The sequence below is a fragment of the Lampris incognitus genome, chromosome 1, assembly GCF_029633865.1.
Source record: "Lampris incognitus isolate fLamInc1 chromosome 1, fLamInc1.hap2, whole genome shotgun sequence".
Lineage (NCBI taxonomy): Eukaryota > Metazoa > Chordata > Actinopteri > Lampriformes > Lampridae > Lampris > Lampris incognitus.
The window spans coordinates 4,733,618-4,748,661 of NC_079211.1; the positions used below are offsets into that span (position 1 = coordinate 4,733,618).

The following is a 15,044-nucleotide window of genomic DNA, read 5'->3' on the forward strand; positions in this document are numbered from 1 at the left end:
TATGTATGTATGTATGTATGTATGTATGTATGTATGTATGTATGTATGTACTCTGTAGCATACAAGTGATTTTGATTCTGAAAACATAACACAGAGCAATGTATGAACCTTTAACCTATGGTCACATATGACACCACAAACACATGAAAAAGGCTCTCCAGTGTTAGCTTAACCTGGCAGTGTTAGCTTTACCCACCAGTGTTAGCTTTACCCACCAGCGTTAGTTTTACCCACCAGTTTTAATTTTACCCACCAGTCATAGCTTTACCCGCCAGTTTTAGCTTTACCCGCCAGTTTTAGCTTTACCTGCCAGTTTTAACTTTAGCTGCCAGTGTTAGCTTTACCTGCCAGTGTTAGCTTTACCTGCCAGTGTTAGCTTTACCTGCCAGTGTTAGCTTTACCTGCCAGTTTTAACTTTAGCTGCCAGTGTTAGCTTTACCCGCCAGTTTTAGCTTTACCTGCCAGTTTTAACTTTACCTGCCAGTGTTAGCTTTACCTGCCAGTGTTAACTTTACCTGCCAGTGTTAGCTTTACCTGCCAGTGTTAGCTTTACCTGCCAGTTTTAACTTTACCTGCCAGTGTTAGCTTTACCTGCCAGTGTTAGCTTTACCCACCAGTGTTAGCTTTACCTGCCAGTTTTAACTTTATCTGCCAGTTTAGCTTTACCCACCAGTGTTAGCTTTACCTGCCAGTGTTAGCTTTACCTGCCAGTGTTAGCTTTACCCACCAGTGTTAGCTTTACCTGCCAGTGTTAGCTTTACCCACCAGTGTTAGCTTTACCCACCAGTGTTAGCTTTACCTGCCAGTGTTAGACTTGTCATCCACGATGGAAAACAGATATTTTGGCCGACAGTGTGTTTGGGAGGTCTACCTGCCCACCGTGCAGCCCAGCAGGGCTGTGTGTGTTGTGTGTGTGTGTTGTGTGTGTTGTGTGTGTTGTGTGTGTGTTGTGTGTATGTTGTGTGTGTGTGCTGTGTGTGTGTTGTGTGTGTGTGCTGTGTGTGCTGTGTATGTTGTGTGTGTGTGCTGTGTGTGTGTTGTGTGTGTGTGTTGTGTGTGCTGTGTGTGTTGTGTGTGTGTTGTGTGTGTTGTGTGTGTGCTGTGTGTATGTTGTGTGTGTGTGCTGTGTGTGTGTTGTGTGTGTGTGCTGTGTGTGCTGTGTGTGTTGTGTGTGTTGTGTGTGTGTGTTGTGTGTGTTTGCTGTGTGTGCTGTGTGTGTTGTGTGTGTGTTGTGTGTGTGTGCTATGTGTGTGTTGTGTGTGTGTTGTGTGTGTGCTGATCTTCTTATATTGCGCTGAACATCAGAACTCAACGTCCGAATCAGAGCAGAGATCAAATCACGTGAAACTCAAGTACAGAGAATTTACTCGGACGAGCCAAAACATTATGACCACCTGCCTGATGTGCTGTTGGTCCTCCATGTGCCGCCAAAACAGCGCCGATCCGTCGAGGCACTGGGCTTTACAAGACCTCTGAAGGCGTCCTCTGGTACCTGGCACCAGAACATCAGCAGTGCATCCTTCAAGTCCTGTAAGTGGAGCCTCTGTGGATGGGGTGTGTCAGTCCAGCGCATCGCACAGATGCTGAGTCAGATTGAGACCTGGAGAGTTTGGAGGTCGTGTTCCTCAAACCAGTCCTGACCAGCGAGTGCAGAGTGGCAGGGCGCATTGTCCTGCTGAAGGAGGCCACTGCCATGCAGGGGACACCGTTGCCATGCAGGGGATACTGTTGCCATGCAGGGGATACTGTTGCCATGCAGGGGATACTGTTGCCATGCAGGGGTGTACCTGGTCTGCAACGCCTCTTGACGCATGCTCAGTAGTCCAGGTAAGGAGATCCCAGAATCAGCTCATCTGGACTCAACGTTTATGGAGAGAAACGTTGAGTCCAGATGAACTGATTCAGCTTTTTTTTTTCTTTTTATTGAGAGAGGAGAAACGTTTCATCACTCATCTAATGATTGATTGATTGATTGATTGATTGATTGATTGATTTTATTTAGAACACGTTAAAATAACCAAATAAAGCCACACAGGCAGGAATACAGAAACACGTGGAAATAACAGTGAACACATCTTGCAAACCCTGTGTAACAACACAAGTAATAACTAGTCCATGTTGGGGAAGGGCGTAGGATGGGGTCAAGAACTTTTCTGGTCCTGCCCCTTTTTTACACATTGTGACTCAAGTCAAAACCAAACAAAACTTTCAAGACAAAACAGAAGTGGAAAAAAGAAAAGAAAGACCAGCGCACAGAAATGAAAATAAACAAATCAGCACAAGTCCAACAAGTCAAACAAGGCACCTTCACGTCACGTGTCATGGCACGTTATCCCAGTCCTCCTCTCTGTTCTTACATCCTACTTCTGCGCAATGTGTCGAGTTTAAAGAGTTGTTATATTGACCTCCATGTTTTACACGTGTTCCATACATTAACTCCTCTGATGGATACACAATGAGGTGTTGCATGTGTCCCCACGTGTTGTTGCTGTTTGAATGTACATATCGATCCGAGGTCGTGTTTACTTTCCCTCCTCTGGAGCAGCGTCGGGACGCTGTTTGGTAGCTGCTGATGTTTTGCTCCGCATGATTTGAATTGTGTTGACGTCAGCCAAACCCTTACATGCTGGTGCTCTATAGGGTGGGCTGCTGGGCTGCTGGGCTGCTGGGCTGTCTGTGAGGGGGCTTGTTTACAACTCTTATGGATCTGTTTTGCAGAGAGAAGATTAAGAAGGATGTGTAACAATAGGAACTATTGTTAGGAACCATTGTTTAGTTCCTTGTTTACACAGGGGTCGTTTAGGTTGTTGCACCTGGAATAACGGACCGAGCATGATGCATAACCTTACGTGCCGAAGTTATTATTAAAGTTTAAAGCCCCGTGGGGTTGAAACGAGTTGTAACGTCTCATTAGTAGAAGGAAACAACACACTTTAACAGGATGAAGATCTAAGTGACCTCTTCAGCCTCAGCTGACCGCAGGTATCCCCGCCCCTAAAAACGACGCAGTGGCGTAACGACCGAAAACGACCGGTTTCCCATGCAGATTGCCGTAATTAGGGGTCCAAGCAGCTTTCTATTGTATTTGTTAGGATTGTTATTATTTTTCTCCGCTAAAAGTGTGTGAGGCTCAGCAACCGTAAGTCCTAGACCAACCAACTTTGGTACGTGGATTCCTATGCCCCCCCCCCCACTACTCAGGCACCACAAATCACCTATGTCAGCCAGACGGTGGCGCTATAACAAAGGGTCATGCGTAAAAGGCTATAATTCCCACACCATAAGTCAGATCAACACAAAACTGCACAGACCTATGCATCTGAATGTGCTCTACAACTTTGTTATCGGGACCACATATGTCAGCCATATAGTTTGCCCGCCATTTTGACTTGTATTAGTTTGGGCGCGGTTTCTCAGCTAAAAGTGTCTGAGACTCAGCAACCATAAGTCCTAGACCAACCAAATTTGGTAGGTGCATTCATACGGCCCACCACTACTCTGGCACTACAAATCACCCATGTCAGCCAGATGGTGGCGCTATAACAAAGGGTCATGCTTAAAAGGCCATAACTCCCACACCATAAGTCAGATCAACACAAAACTTAATCGACCCAAGCATCTCAATGTGCTCAACAACTTTACCATAGGGACCACCTATGTCAGTCATATAGTTTGCCCGCTATTTGGACTTATTTGGTGTGGAAGCGCTGCAGCTCTACATACCACACGCCAGGACACCACCTGGGTATAACGACATACTTTTTCTGTTTACGGCAGTCGGCTAGGACGCAAGAAATCACACACCGTCTGGTCCAGTGTTGGAAACTCTGGCACATGTTTCTGAAGCAATGGAAGTGTTACGACATTTTAACAAATTACGGTAATCGTCTAGGACACAGGCGACCCAAGTAATCCAACATTGTCATGTCTAGTTGGAAACTCGGGTAGGCTGCTGTTTCTGAAACAAGATTCTTCAATCTTTATTACATCACCAACGGCGGTTCAGTTTCATGCTGAAACGGTAGTCTATTACAGGCCAGGTGTATAAAAGGCCCCTACGTATTGTAGGGAATTTGGGGGGCAGCCCGGGAACCGCCACAGCCGGGACGCGAACCCGTATCTTCTGCACTGCAGGAGACATCTCTAACCGCTCGACTAAAGGGTCAGACCCGCCAGCCAGCGGCCAGCGTGTCTTCTTATCCATGCACGTTACAGTATCATAGCGTTAATTATTTACGTTGGGTGAAGGTATATGACCATGAGGACAAAACCATTCAAATCGCTCCATAGGGGGCGCAACAGTGCCAATGCTTGGACCCCTCCCAACGCCGCTTGCGGCTTTAATTTTATTTAATTTGGTTGTTTGCCATATTTGGTTAGAAGGGTGGGATCCCTGCCGTCAGCGGAGACTGAAGAGGCCACTTAACGTTTCCCTCGACAAACGTTGCGCCCAAAATAGCGCGGAGAACTTTTTCTAGGCCGGTTTCATAGGCACATTACGGTATTTGCGGCGCGCTTCTTTTCCCCGGGTTACGGTAAACGGTTTAAAGTTGACCGCTTGGGTTTCAAATCGGCGGAGTCGCGTCGCGGACGGGGAAGCGAGGTATACGAACTAAACGTAGAACCGCGGGTCTCGGATCCTCCGAGCTGGGCTTAGAAACGCGGGTGGGGTGAAGGGGGGAAGCGGACGGACCGGTTCTGGAGTCGGCTGTGAAAGTTGTCGGCGGGAGAAGAGGGAAGAGGAATGGGTTGCGCCCACAGCAAGGTAAGGAGACCTCTTTTCACAAGAAGGAACCGCGAGTTGTGGAACTTTTGTGACGGACAAAAGTTCGAATACTCGGTTGAAGAAAGTTGATGTAAAACCCGCGGGTTCGTTTGCCGTCGTCGAGGAACGCTCGCGAACTGCATGGTTGGTGCGCGTTTAGTTGTGTGAGTGGGGACGTTCTGCCGCTTGGTTCCGAGCCGGTGTCGAAGCGACTCAGATAAAAGGGTGAAAACAGCGGAGAGGAGGAAGCCCGCCTGCTTCTCCTCATCCGCCTGCTTCTCCTTATCTGCTTCTCCTCATCTGCTTCTCTTCGTCTTCTCATCTGCTTCTCCTCCGCCTGCTTCTCCTCCGCTTCTCATCCGTCTGCTTCTCATCTGCTTCTCCTCCGCTTCTCATCGTCTTCTCATCCGTCTGTTTCTCATCTGCTTCTCATCCGTCTGCTTCTCATCCGTCTGTTTCTCATCGTCTGTTTCTCATCGTCTTCTCATCTGTTTCTAATCGTCCTCTCATCTGCTTCTCATCCGTCTGTTTCTCGTCTTTCAACCTCTTCTCGGGTTGGACTCGGTTCCCACGCTGCCCGAGTTCGGGTGTTTGGAAGCGGCAGACTGGCTCAGCGTTTCTGGATGAAGCTGCTGCAGGTTATCGGGGAGAAACGACTCCTCGTCTTTCTGCGCAGCGGCGCTTGATTTTCCTTTTAAACGGCGGTTTCGAGTTTTGCGTCAGGTCAGTCAGGAGCAAGGCTCCCGGGTTAAATGGCCAGCGGGGTTTAAATAGCTCATCAGGTTTACACTGCAAATAAAACTCAACTTTATTTACAATAATATATAACACACGAGCAATAAAAACACACCACAGTCAAAATCATTAGAAGTACAGATCCTCTTTGGGCTTCCCCTCAAGCGTCTTCATAAACTTCAGGTGGTCCAGAATCCAGCTGCCGGTATCAGTACCAGAACTCCTTCCATAGATGACATCACTCCTGTTCTTCAGCAGCTCCACTGGCTCCCTGTTAAATACCGTATTGACTTCAAGATCCTGCTCCTCACCTTTAAGGCCCTTAATAACCTAGCTCCTTCATACCGTTCTGAACTCCTTCATATCCACATGCCCTCCCACACTCTCACAGCCTCTTCCGCTCTCCAACTCACTACACCATCTGCCCGCTGGACTACCATGGGGTCTAGAACTGGACTACCATGGGGTCTAGAGCCCTCAGTCATTCTGCCCCCCGCCTGTGGACCTCTCTCCCACTAGACATTCACAACACTGACTCTCTTTCTACCTTCACATCCCGTCTCAAAATGCACCTTTTCAAACTGGCATATTCAGTCTGATCCACGCCGCACTGAGTTTTGTGCAGATGATGATTTTATACTTCTCTGTTGTGTTAACTTTGTATTGTCTACCCTGCTTTGTTTTGACTTTATGCTGTCTGATACACAGTGCTGCTTGCTTTTTTTTTTAGCTATGTTGTGTAAGGTGTCCTTGAGTGCTCTGAAAGGCGCCCACAAATACAATGTATTATTATTGGTATACTCCCAGTATTTTAAAAACATTCGTACTGCATTGCTTCCATTATCGGATTGAAAGATATCGCTGAAAGGGGCTTTGTTGATGGTGGTCTTCTCCCACATTCCCCTCTCACTGAAATTAATGTACTGCGAAGTATCGAGAACCGTATTCTGGTCCTCGTACGGCTCGTAACTTTTGCATACTCCTCGTTGTGTTTCTTCGAAAGGAATTCTGCCAGTCACTTATGGTACTTGGTAGCTTGAGGACCCCATCTGCCAAAGCTGCTGTAAGGGGCGTAAAGGATCCTTTTTCTACTGTCAGTATCCGGCTGTTGTACTTTCTCATCTTATCCCTCTCTGCCTTTACATAAAGTTCTTCTGGTGATTTCTTTAAATAAGAGGGTCAGTTTGGATGTAACACTTGGATATATCATAGAACGTTTGTTCGGAAGTGCTCCACATTCCTCTTGAAGATATGTCTGGCCTGTCCGTCTGAATGCCAGATACTACAACGTTTTCAAAGGGCAACAGTTGGGGTTCACTAACAACATCTCTGCATACTTCTCGTTGGAGCTCTGCATTCAAGTCTCAAAGGTTATTATGTCTCGTTGAGACATAGCCATCTTTCTTACGTCGGAGGATGTGAGCCACATTGTTCTTTATCAGGTTTTGATTTTTCTAAAGCATCTTGTGACTGGAAATCAATGTGTTGTACTTTGAGACTGTACTCTTTCAGTACAACATGTCTAATGAAATAACCTTTCAAAAGCTAAACGCCTTGTTTTGTTACGAAAGACTATTAAGTTAACTTAATGGAAACATGCGGAGTCGGTAACCAGATTTAGCTGGAATAAAGTACAGAACCCCCTAAACATGAAAATAATCAACTTCAACATTTCAGTTTGACTTGATCCAATCTGTCAGAAAGAAGGCCAGATGCTGCCCATGGGAGAATTTACTAAAGTCTTAACTGGATAAGCAACAAAAATGTGGTCAGATTTGGCATTCCTCTTGGTCCTGTGTTGCATCATAGAAAGGCGGTTGAGTCTTCTAATCGGCTTAAAAATTGATTGGCCAATGATGCTATTGATGCTGTCGATCACCCAGAGCCTGTTGGACTGATTTTAAACCATTACAGAATAATTGCATGTTAGCCGTACCCTTCTAAGAGAAGGTCAAAGGTCGGGGTCAGCTACTGAACAGTTCAGGAGCAGGTAGAGATTTGTCGCCTTGCTTGTGAGCACCTCAACAGCTTGAAGCTGTTTTCTGCTGTTGGAGGAACATCTCGCCGTTCACTTTGCCTCCATGCTGTTGTTTAAGAGAAAATTCTGTTTGCAGAGACCCATCATAACCCTTCTGGTCAGAATATACTGCTGTTCTACAATCCCGCCGGCTGTGGGTCGGAGTCCATTTAGATGAGTGTCTTTAGGTCTTTTTGGACCTAAGAGCACCTTATCAGTGACAACAGGGCTGGTGAACTTTGACACTAAAGTGCTGATTGATATTTTCTCTTTCCATCAATGGGTTCATTTTCCTCCCACCGAAGTCCTTTGACCTGAATGAATGCTGACATGGTGATGCTAGCAGCAGTATGAACACTTTTGAATGTCCAGATTAGGGCTAAGAAGCCAACCAATTAGTGGGTAAAAACCTTCTCCTTTGTGATATGAATGTTTTTGTGTTTTGGCTTTTTGTTTTTTCATGGCGTTTGTACTTCATCTCTCAAAATCGTCCCCACCCGAAACAATCCTGTTTGTGGCCAGTGGTTGTGGCTGAACTAAAGACAGTATGGACAGTATGGAGGTTGGCGTGCAGCATGGAGCGGTCTGCCAGGCCTGCAGATGTAGGCAGCAGACCGGGCGTTCGGTGGGAAGCTGTAACCTCTTACGACTGATCACCAAACCATATGTTGGCTGTTGGGTCTGTCTGACTACATGACCTTTGGAAAGAATTGGGGGGGGGGTGACATAAACTTTAAATCTCAAAGGTTAAAGAAATTATGTTTCATGAGATTTTTGCAGTTTTCTGAAGGACAGGTTTGAGTTTTATTCCCCTCACCTGCCAAGTAGAATAGACACGTACACACACTTATTTCCTGCTTTGAGTGACGTTATCAAGATTGTCAGCCTCTTATCAGTCAAGTCAATTTTATTTGTACAGCCCACTATTACAAATTTGCCTCAGGTGGCTTTACACAACATCCTGTCATTAGACCCTCACATCGGATAAGGAACAACTCCCTAAAAAAACAACTTTAACAGGGAGAAAAAAATAGGAAGAAACCTCAGGGAGAGCAACGGAGGAGGGATCTCTCTCCCAAGACAGACACCGTGCAATGACGTTGTGTTTACACAATTTACACAATACAACATAGAAAGAGGATGACACAATTATACTGGAATTATAAAATATATGAGGGGGATGCCAAGCAGTGTCCAGATGCCACTGGAACAGCCCAGGACCCGAGCCACGTGACCACCATGACCGTGTAGACCAAAAAAACCCAAAACACACTAGTCACATGCCTTAGTGAGAGAAGGATATAACGTTGAAACAGGATAACAAAATTATATGGATTTATAAGATATATATTTTTAAAAAAAAAGTGATATGGGGGATGCCAAGCAGTGTCCAGGTGGCGGCCACCATTACCATGGAGACCTGGGAGGAGGACAGACTACATGTGCACACAAGGGGGACTCACATCACACCATTCACCCACAGAGGAGAAGATAAAGAAGAAGACATCATTCAGAGAGAGAAAAGAAAACAGTTTGCTATAGTCAATCATCTATACTCTGTAATCTCGTCAGCAGAACAATGCTTGGTAAATTCACCGAGACAGAAAACAACCCGCCATCCAGTCCAGGTCATTAAGTATCTTGATGGATGCTCAGTAATCCACGTAGGGAATTAAAGAAGGTTGAGTCAGTTCATCTGCACACAGCGTTTATTGACAGATACGTTTCATCACTCAGCTAAGTGACCTCTTCAGTCTAAACCGACTGCAGGTGTCCCCCACCCTTATCAACGATCCAGTTGCATAATGACCGAAACCAGCGACCAGTTTCATATGCAAATATGGGTGGGACCATTGATTAGAGCTTCAAAGGCCATGAGTACTTTTCACAGAGGATTTGGGAATGTTTGCAATCGCAGCATTGTAAGATGGTGATAGATGTACTCTCAGCCCCCTCCCCCCCTCGGTTCAGGGATGGTCGTTCCCTCTTCACATAGATGGCCTCTTTGACTTCCCATTCGAACCAGCGTTCCTCCCTATCAAGGATGATGTGCACATCATCCTTGAAAGAGTGGCCACTGGTCTGTAGATGGTGTAGACTGTGGAGTCCTGGTCTGTAGATGGTGTAGACTGTGGAGTCCTGGTCTGTAGATGGTGTAGACGGTGGAGTCCTGGTCTGTAGATGGTGTAGACTGTGGAGTCCTGGTCTGTAGATGGTGTAGACTGTGGAGTCCTGGTCTGTAGATGGTGTAGACTGTGGAGTCCTGGTCTGTAGATGGTGTAGACTGTGGAGTCCTGGTCTGTAGATGGTGTAGACTGTGAAGTCCTGGCCTGTAGATGGTGTAGACTGTGGAGTCCTGGCCTGTAGATGGTGTAGACGGTGGAGTCCTGGTCTGTAGATGGTGTAGACTGTGGAGTCCTGGCCTGACGTGTTAGCTCTCCTGTGTTGTGCCATCCTCTTGGCCAGCGTCTGTCTAGCTTCCCCAATGTACAAGTCGCAGCCATCCTCCTGGCACTTAACAGCTACACTATATTGCTCCGTTTGTGCCGGGGGACCCGATCCTTTGGGTGGACCAACTCCTGGCGCAGCATGTTTTGGGGTTTGAAAGCAACTGAGACGCTCTGTTTTGAAAATCCACGTCTCAGCTTTTCCAACACTCCCGCCACATATGGAATCACCACTGGTTTACACTTCGGAGAGGAGGAGGCCAGCAGCTGCCTAAGCGTAAACCAGTGGTGAGTCCATAAGGGTCTACATCTCTTTATGGGCTGAAGCACCGCCTGGCTTTCCATCAACGCTTGTCGTCGTTGTCGGCGCATAATTAATGGGTCATATCTCTGCACATAGGAGGAATAATTTTGGTATCCGTCCCAATTCTGACAACACATTTTTAAGCAGTTATTGGCAGATCCTGATATAAGCTGACTCTGCTTACTGGAAAAGGCCGACTGTGACAGGCGGCTGCACCCAAACCCACATATCTGAACTGTCTGTAAGTCCAAGGTGTAGCTAAAGCTTTTGCAAATGAAAACCCAAGTAGAGGATCTGCTTCATTGGGTATATCCACAAATCTCAAAGGTATGACTGTGCACAGGCTTATTTAGATGACACCACCCCGACCCATGAAGAAGTTCTGGATCTGGTTTCCTATAGCCACTTCCACTGTCAAGAGAAGGCTGTCGGAGATTCGCTTCAGATCTGAATGGTATTCTCATTTGAAATGACATCCATTAAGGTTCATGAAAGAAACCCCAGATGTCAGAAGTTTGTGGAAGTACTGTTGCCTGTCGTGAGTCCTTTTGTGGTTTCTGTTTGACAAACCCATGACATTTCCCGAAAGCTCTGAGTGCACTTAGACTCGTACTGTTGCTTTTAATACGTCTGCTTGTATACTTGAAAGACTGGGTAAATTGAAGCAAGTATTTTCTCCTTTAGATGTGTTGGTGGTTTTTCCCACCAAACACTGACTGGGATGGCTCATTTCCACATCCAGGAGTTAATAAGATGAACCCATCCTCTGCTTCTTGGCTTTCTTTATGAAGAACTTACTCCTTCCGGGAGTAAAATTTAAGGGTGGAAGTCTTGACGTGATACTCCAGTTTGGTTCCTCTTTGCTTCATTGAAGTCTCCTCTGGTGGTGATGTATTTTGAAGAAGAGAAAGAGGGATTAGGAATGCTGAAGCCGAGGAGCCATGGGTTTGACATTGACGTCCTCCCCTCTTCAGATAAAATGTGAGTTATTTGGCACGTTGGAGAAAAACTCGAGAAACCTTCAGCTCCTCTTTCACTTCTTTGAGTTTAACCCTGCAGTGGAGAATTTTCACACCAGTCACAGAACATTAAATCTTGGCCTTGCACCTCCACCCGCAACATTCTGTCATGCTGCTGAGGGGTGTGTGTGTGTGTGTGTGTGTGTGTGTGTGTGTGTGTGTGTGTGTGTGTGTGTGTGTGTGTGCGCGCACATGTAGCTAATATTTGAGAGAACTTTTGGAAACCCCTCCCAAGTTGGGGTGACATTCTGTTGAGTCTGACTTGGGAAACGTATGTATTTTAAAAATGGGAGTGAAATAAGTATTGAGATAAGCAGATGAATAAGGCCAGCGGGTATACATTTGTGTGATGTGTGTTTTTTGTAGGCAAGTACACAATCCACATGCACACAAGTGAGATGCTTGTCTTTTATGCAACACTGCAATTTCTGGAACGTTGGAATAATGATTTTTCCCCCCCTGCCTTCCGCCCAATGGATGCTGGGATAGGCTCCAGCTTCCCGCGACCCTGATTAGGATAAGCGTTTTGGAAAGTAAACGGATGGATGGAATAATGATTTTATTTGAAGAGCGGTATTTACATGTGATTGGTTTTGATACAGGGCGGCGCAGTGGTTAGCGTGGTCGCCTCACAGCAAGAAGGTCCTGGGTTCGAGCCCCGGGGTAGTCCAACCTGGGGGGTCGTCCCGGGTCGTCCTCTGTGTGGAGTTTGCATGTTCTCCCCGTGTCTGGGTGGGTTTCCTCCGGGTGCTCCGGTTTCCTCCCACAGTCCAAAGACCTGTAGGTCAGGTGACTCACCGTACTACATTGTCCCTAGGTGTGTGTGTGTGTGTGTGTGTGGGCCCTGTGATGGACTGGTGGTCTGTCCAGGGTGTCTCCCCACCTGCCTCCCAGTGTTTGCTGGGATAGGCTCCAGCGACCCTGAGAGCAGGATAAGCGGTTCGGATGCTGGATGGATGGGTGGTTTTGATAGCAGGGTGCATCACTTGGTGTTCATTACATGATGAGTTCATGAAACTGAAGGTTGTTTTCAAATGGCTTCTCCATAGAGAATGAGCGGCGAGGCAGCGCCTCCATCATTCCTTCTCTGGACTGGAGCTTCATGCAGGAATATTTTGGTAACTAGCAGAACAGCCCACCGCCCATTGACGTGTATGTTAACAAAACATCCCATTCTGTGGCAAGAGGCCGTACACATCTTTTACATCAGGCTACATACGACACCTTTACTGAGCACAGCAGCACGGTTTTCTGCCCTCTGCAGCCGGGGTTCCCCGAGTCCGAAGCAAAGCATGTGTGTGTTTGTGAGAGAGCAGCAGGAACTCTGTCGAGAAGAAGAAAGAAGTCAACTTTCGATTTGTGGTCACTTTTAAAGGGAAGGGCTGTTCAGCGACTGCCCGAACATGTGCTGCCTCACCTCTCCACTAAAGTCGAGGCCTTCCACCGAGACTGAGCAGATTGAGAGGGCGCTGCAGGGCGCTCGCCGTCGCACGCTTTCAGGAAAACAGAGCTTGGTTTTGTTTGAGAGAGAGCGGTATTTATTGTCTTTTTGCCTGTGTTTAAGGAACGATGGCATCCGGTCTGTTATGCGGTGTTTATGAGTGTTCCTACAGTGTGTGTGTGTGTGTGTGTGTGTTGCATTACATCATAGGGAGGGGCTGGCCTCCTGCATGCTCTCAAGGTGTTGTAACCCGAGGCTCCAGACGGTCGTCGTATGGTTGGTTACGACACCGCAGAGGGACTCGGTAGGACAACAACCCAGCCTTCTAAAAAGGCTCAGGGTCCTCAGCCGGATGTCCAAACACTCCTCGGGTCCGTCACACACTGTCCTTGTTTCACCAGCAGATACGTGTTTGGTTTGTAATCTATTAAACTGTCGAAGAGAGAACACAAGCTCCGTCTTTCCTTCCTCCTGCCCCACAGTTGAAGATAGCGAGTCCCTTTGGGTCTTCTCTTCTCAACTCGGGTTGTTTTTACTGACGAGTCACCAGTCATTTGAAAGCATCCCCATCCAGAGTGGGGCAGATTTTTCACGACACACAATTACATTCTTGTAGTTCTGTCTTTGTGAGGACTCCTCATTGACTACATTCATCCCCCAGTGTGAACCATCATGTCTAACCTTAACCCTTCCCTTAACCTAATCCTAATCCTAATTCTAGCCTTAACCCTAAACCCAAGTCCGAACCCTAAAACAAGACAAAATGTCCTCACTTTGCAAAGATGTCCTCTCTCTGATGATTCAAAGCTTGCAGAAGTACAAGAGCCTACACGTCAGAGCCACCCTGTGCTGCATCCGGCTTTTGAACTGAATGTGAAACAGAAGGAGTTATGTCATTATTCTGGGGGAAGAAAGGAAGGCCTCGGTTCAGACTAATCAGAGAGAAGCAGCCAAATCAGGGTCAGGTCTCCATCAGCAGCTTACGTAAAGCCTCACCGCTCCAGTTCACCAGCAAACCCTTCAGCTTCTGCCAGCTCAGGACTCTGTGCCCGGCAGCGCCGGGCGAGAGGGAACATTTCATCATGACGATTATAAGAGACGTTGACACGATATCGATAATTTATGTCTGCTTACATTTGCCAAAAACACCACGTTTACGAATCCAGCTGAGATTCGTCGCAGTAAACGGTTTGGCAATGTAAAGTATAACGTCAAACCAGAACTAGTTTTCAAATAATACTCCCTCAGATATTTCACACCTCATTTTAGGTCATAGAGTCTCATTAGCATTTATTTATACAATACAACTGCACCCGGATTTCATCCTGATGCCACTCCATTGAAAGAGGATAGATAATATAGAATTATTATTATTTTGTTTTGGATTTTTCTCCCCAACTGTCACTTGTACCCATCCAATTACCCCACTCTTCCGAGCCGTCCCGGTCGCTGCTCCACCCCCCCCCCCCACCCCCCTGCCGATCCGGGGAGGGCTGCAGACTACCACATGCCTCCTCCCATACATGTGGAGTCACCAGCCGCTTCTTTTCACCTGACGGTGAGGAGTTTCACCAGGGGGGCGTAGCATGTGGGAGGATCACTCTATCCCCCTCCCTCCCTCCCTCCCTCCCTCCCGAACAGGCGCCCTGACCGACCAGAGGAGGCGCTAGTACAGCGACCAGGACACACACCCACATCCGGCTTCCCACCTGCAGACACGGCCAATTGGTTCTGTAGGGACGCCCGACCAAGCCAGAGGTAACACGGGGATTCGAACCGGTGATCCCCGTGTTGGTAGGCAACAGAATAGACCGCCACGCCACGCCACTCAGACGCCCCGATAATATTGAAGTATTGCCCAGGCTTAGATATCCAGCTGAGTTGCTGTGATGCCCTCCGGCCGGCGTTATAATGCGCTCCGTAGGAAACAAACCACTTCTCTAAGTCCTTCATTCCTTCTGCCGTCAGGCTACTAAATGCTTTTTAAACAAATTCCACATTTTTTGAAACTGTGTGAACTGTGATGGGTGTTTTTATCTTTGTTTACCTTTTTACCCGGCTCCTCGCATAAACCTTCATGCGCGGGGGGGGGGGGGTGACCCGGGGGTGGCAGGATGTGGTGCTGCTCTTGTTCCTCGTACCCATGTGCCGATCCGTCGTCTCTGTCATGTTGCTGCTTGCCTGTGAGATGAACTTCCTGTGTGGACTTGGAAGTCTGTAGAACTGAGTCGCCTTTTTGGGATAAATGAGGATGTCCGAGTCCGGCGTGCAGTTTGGTACCCGTCATGGGACCTTATTAACTGTGGCAGGTTGGGT

At 47.3% G+C, this 15,044-nt stretch overlaps 1 protein-coding gene across 1 annotated transcript in view; it reads left to right on the top strand.

Moving 5' to 3' along the window:
* The first annotated feature begins 4,593 nt into the window (after positions 1 to 4,593).
* Positions 4,594 to 15,044, top strand: part of ccdc69 (coiled-coil domain containing 69) — a 29,760-nt gene continuing 19,309 nt past the window's right edge. The window contains exon 1 of the mRNA XM_056289254.1: positions 4,594 to 4,765. Coding sequence (XP_056145229.1) covers positions 4,745 to 4,765 — 21 coding nt within the window. The 5' untranslated portion in view covers positions 4,594 to 4,744. The remainder of the gene's footprint in view (positions 4,766 to 15,044) is intronic.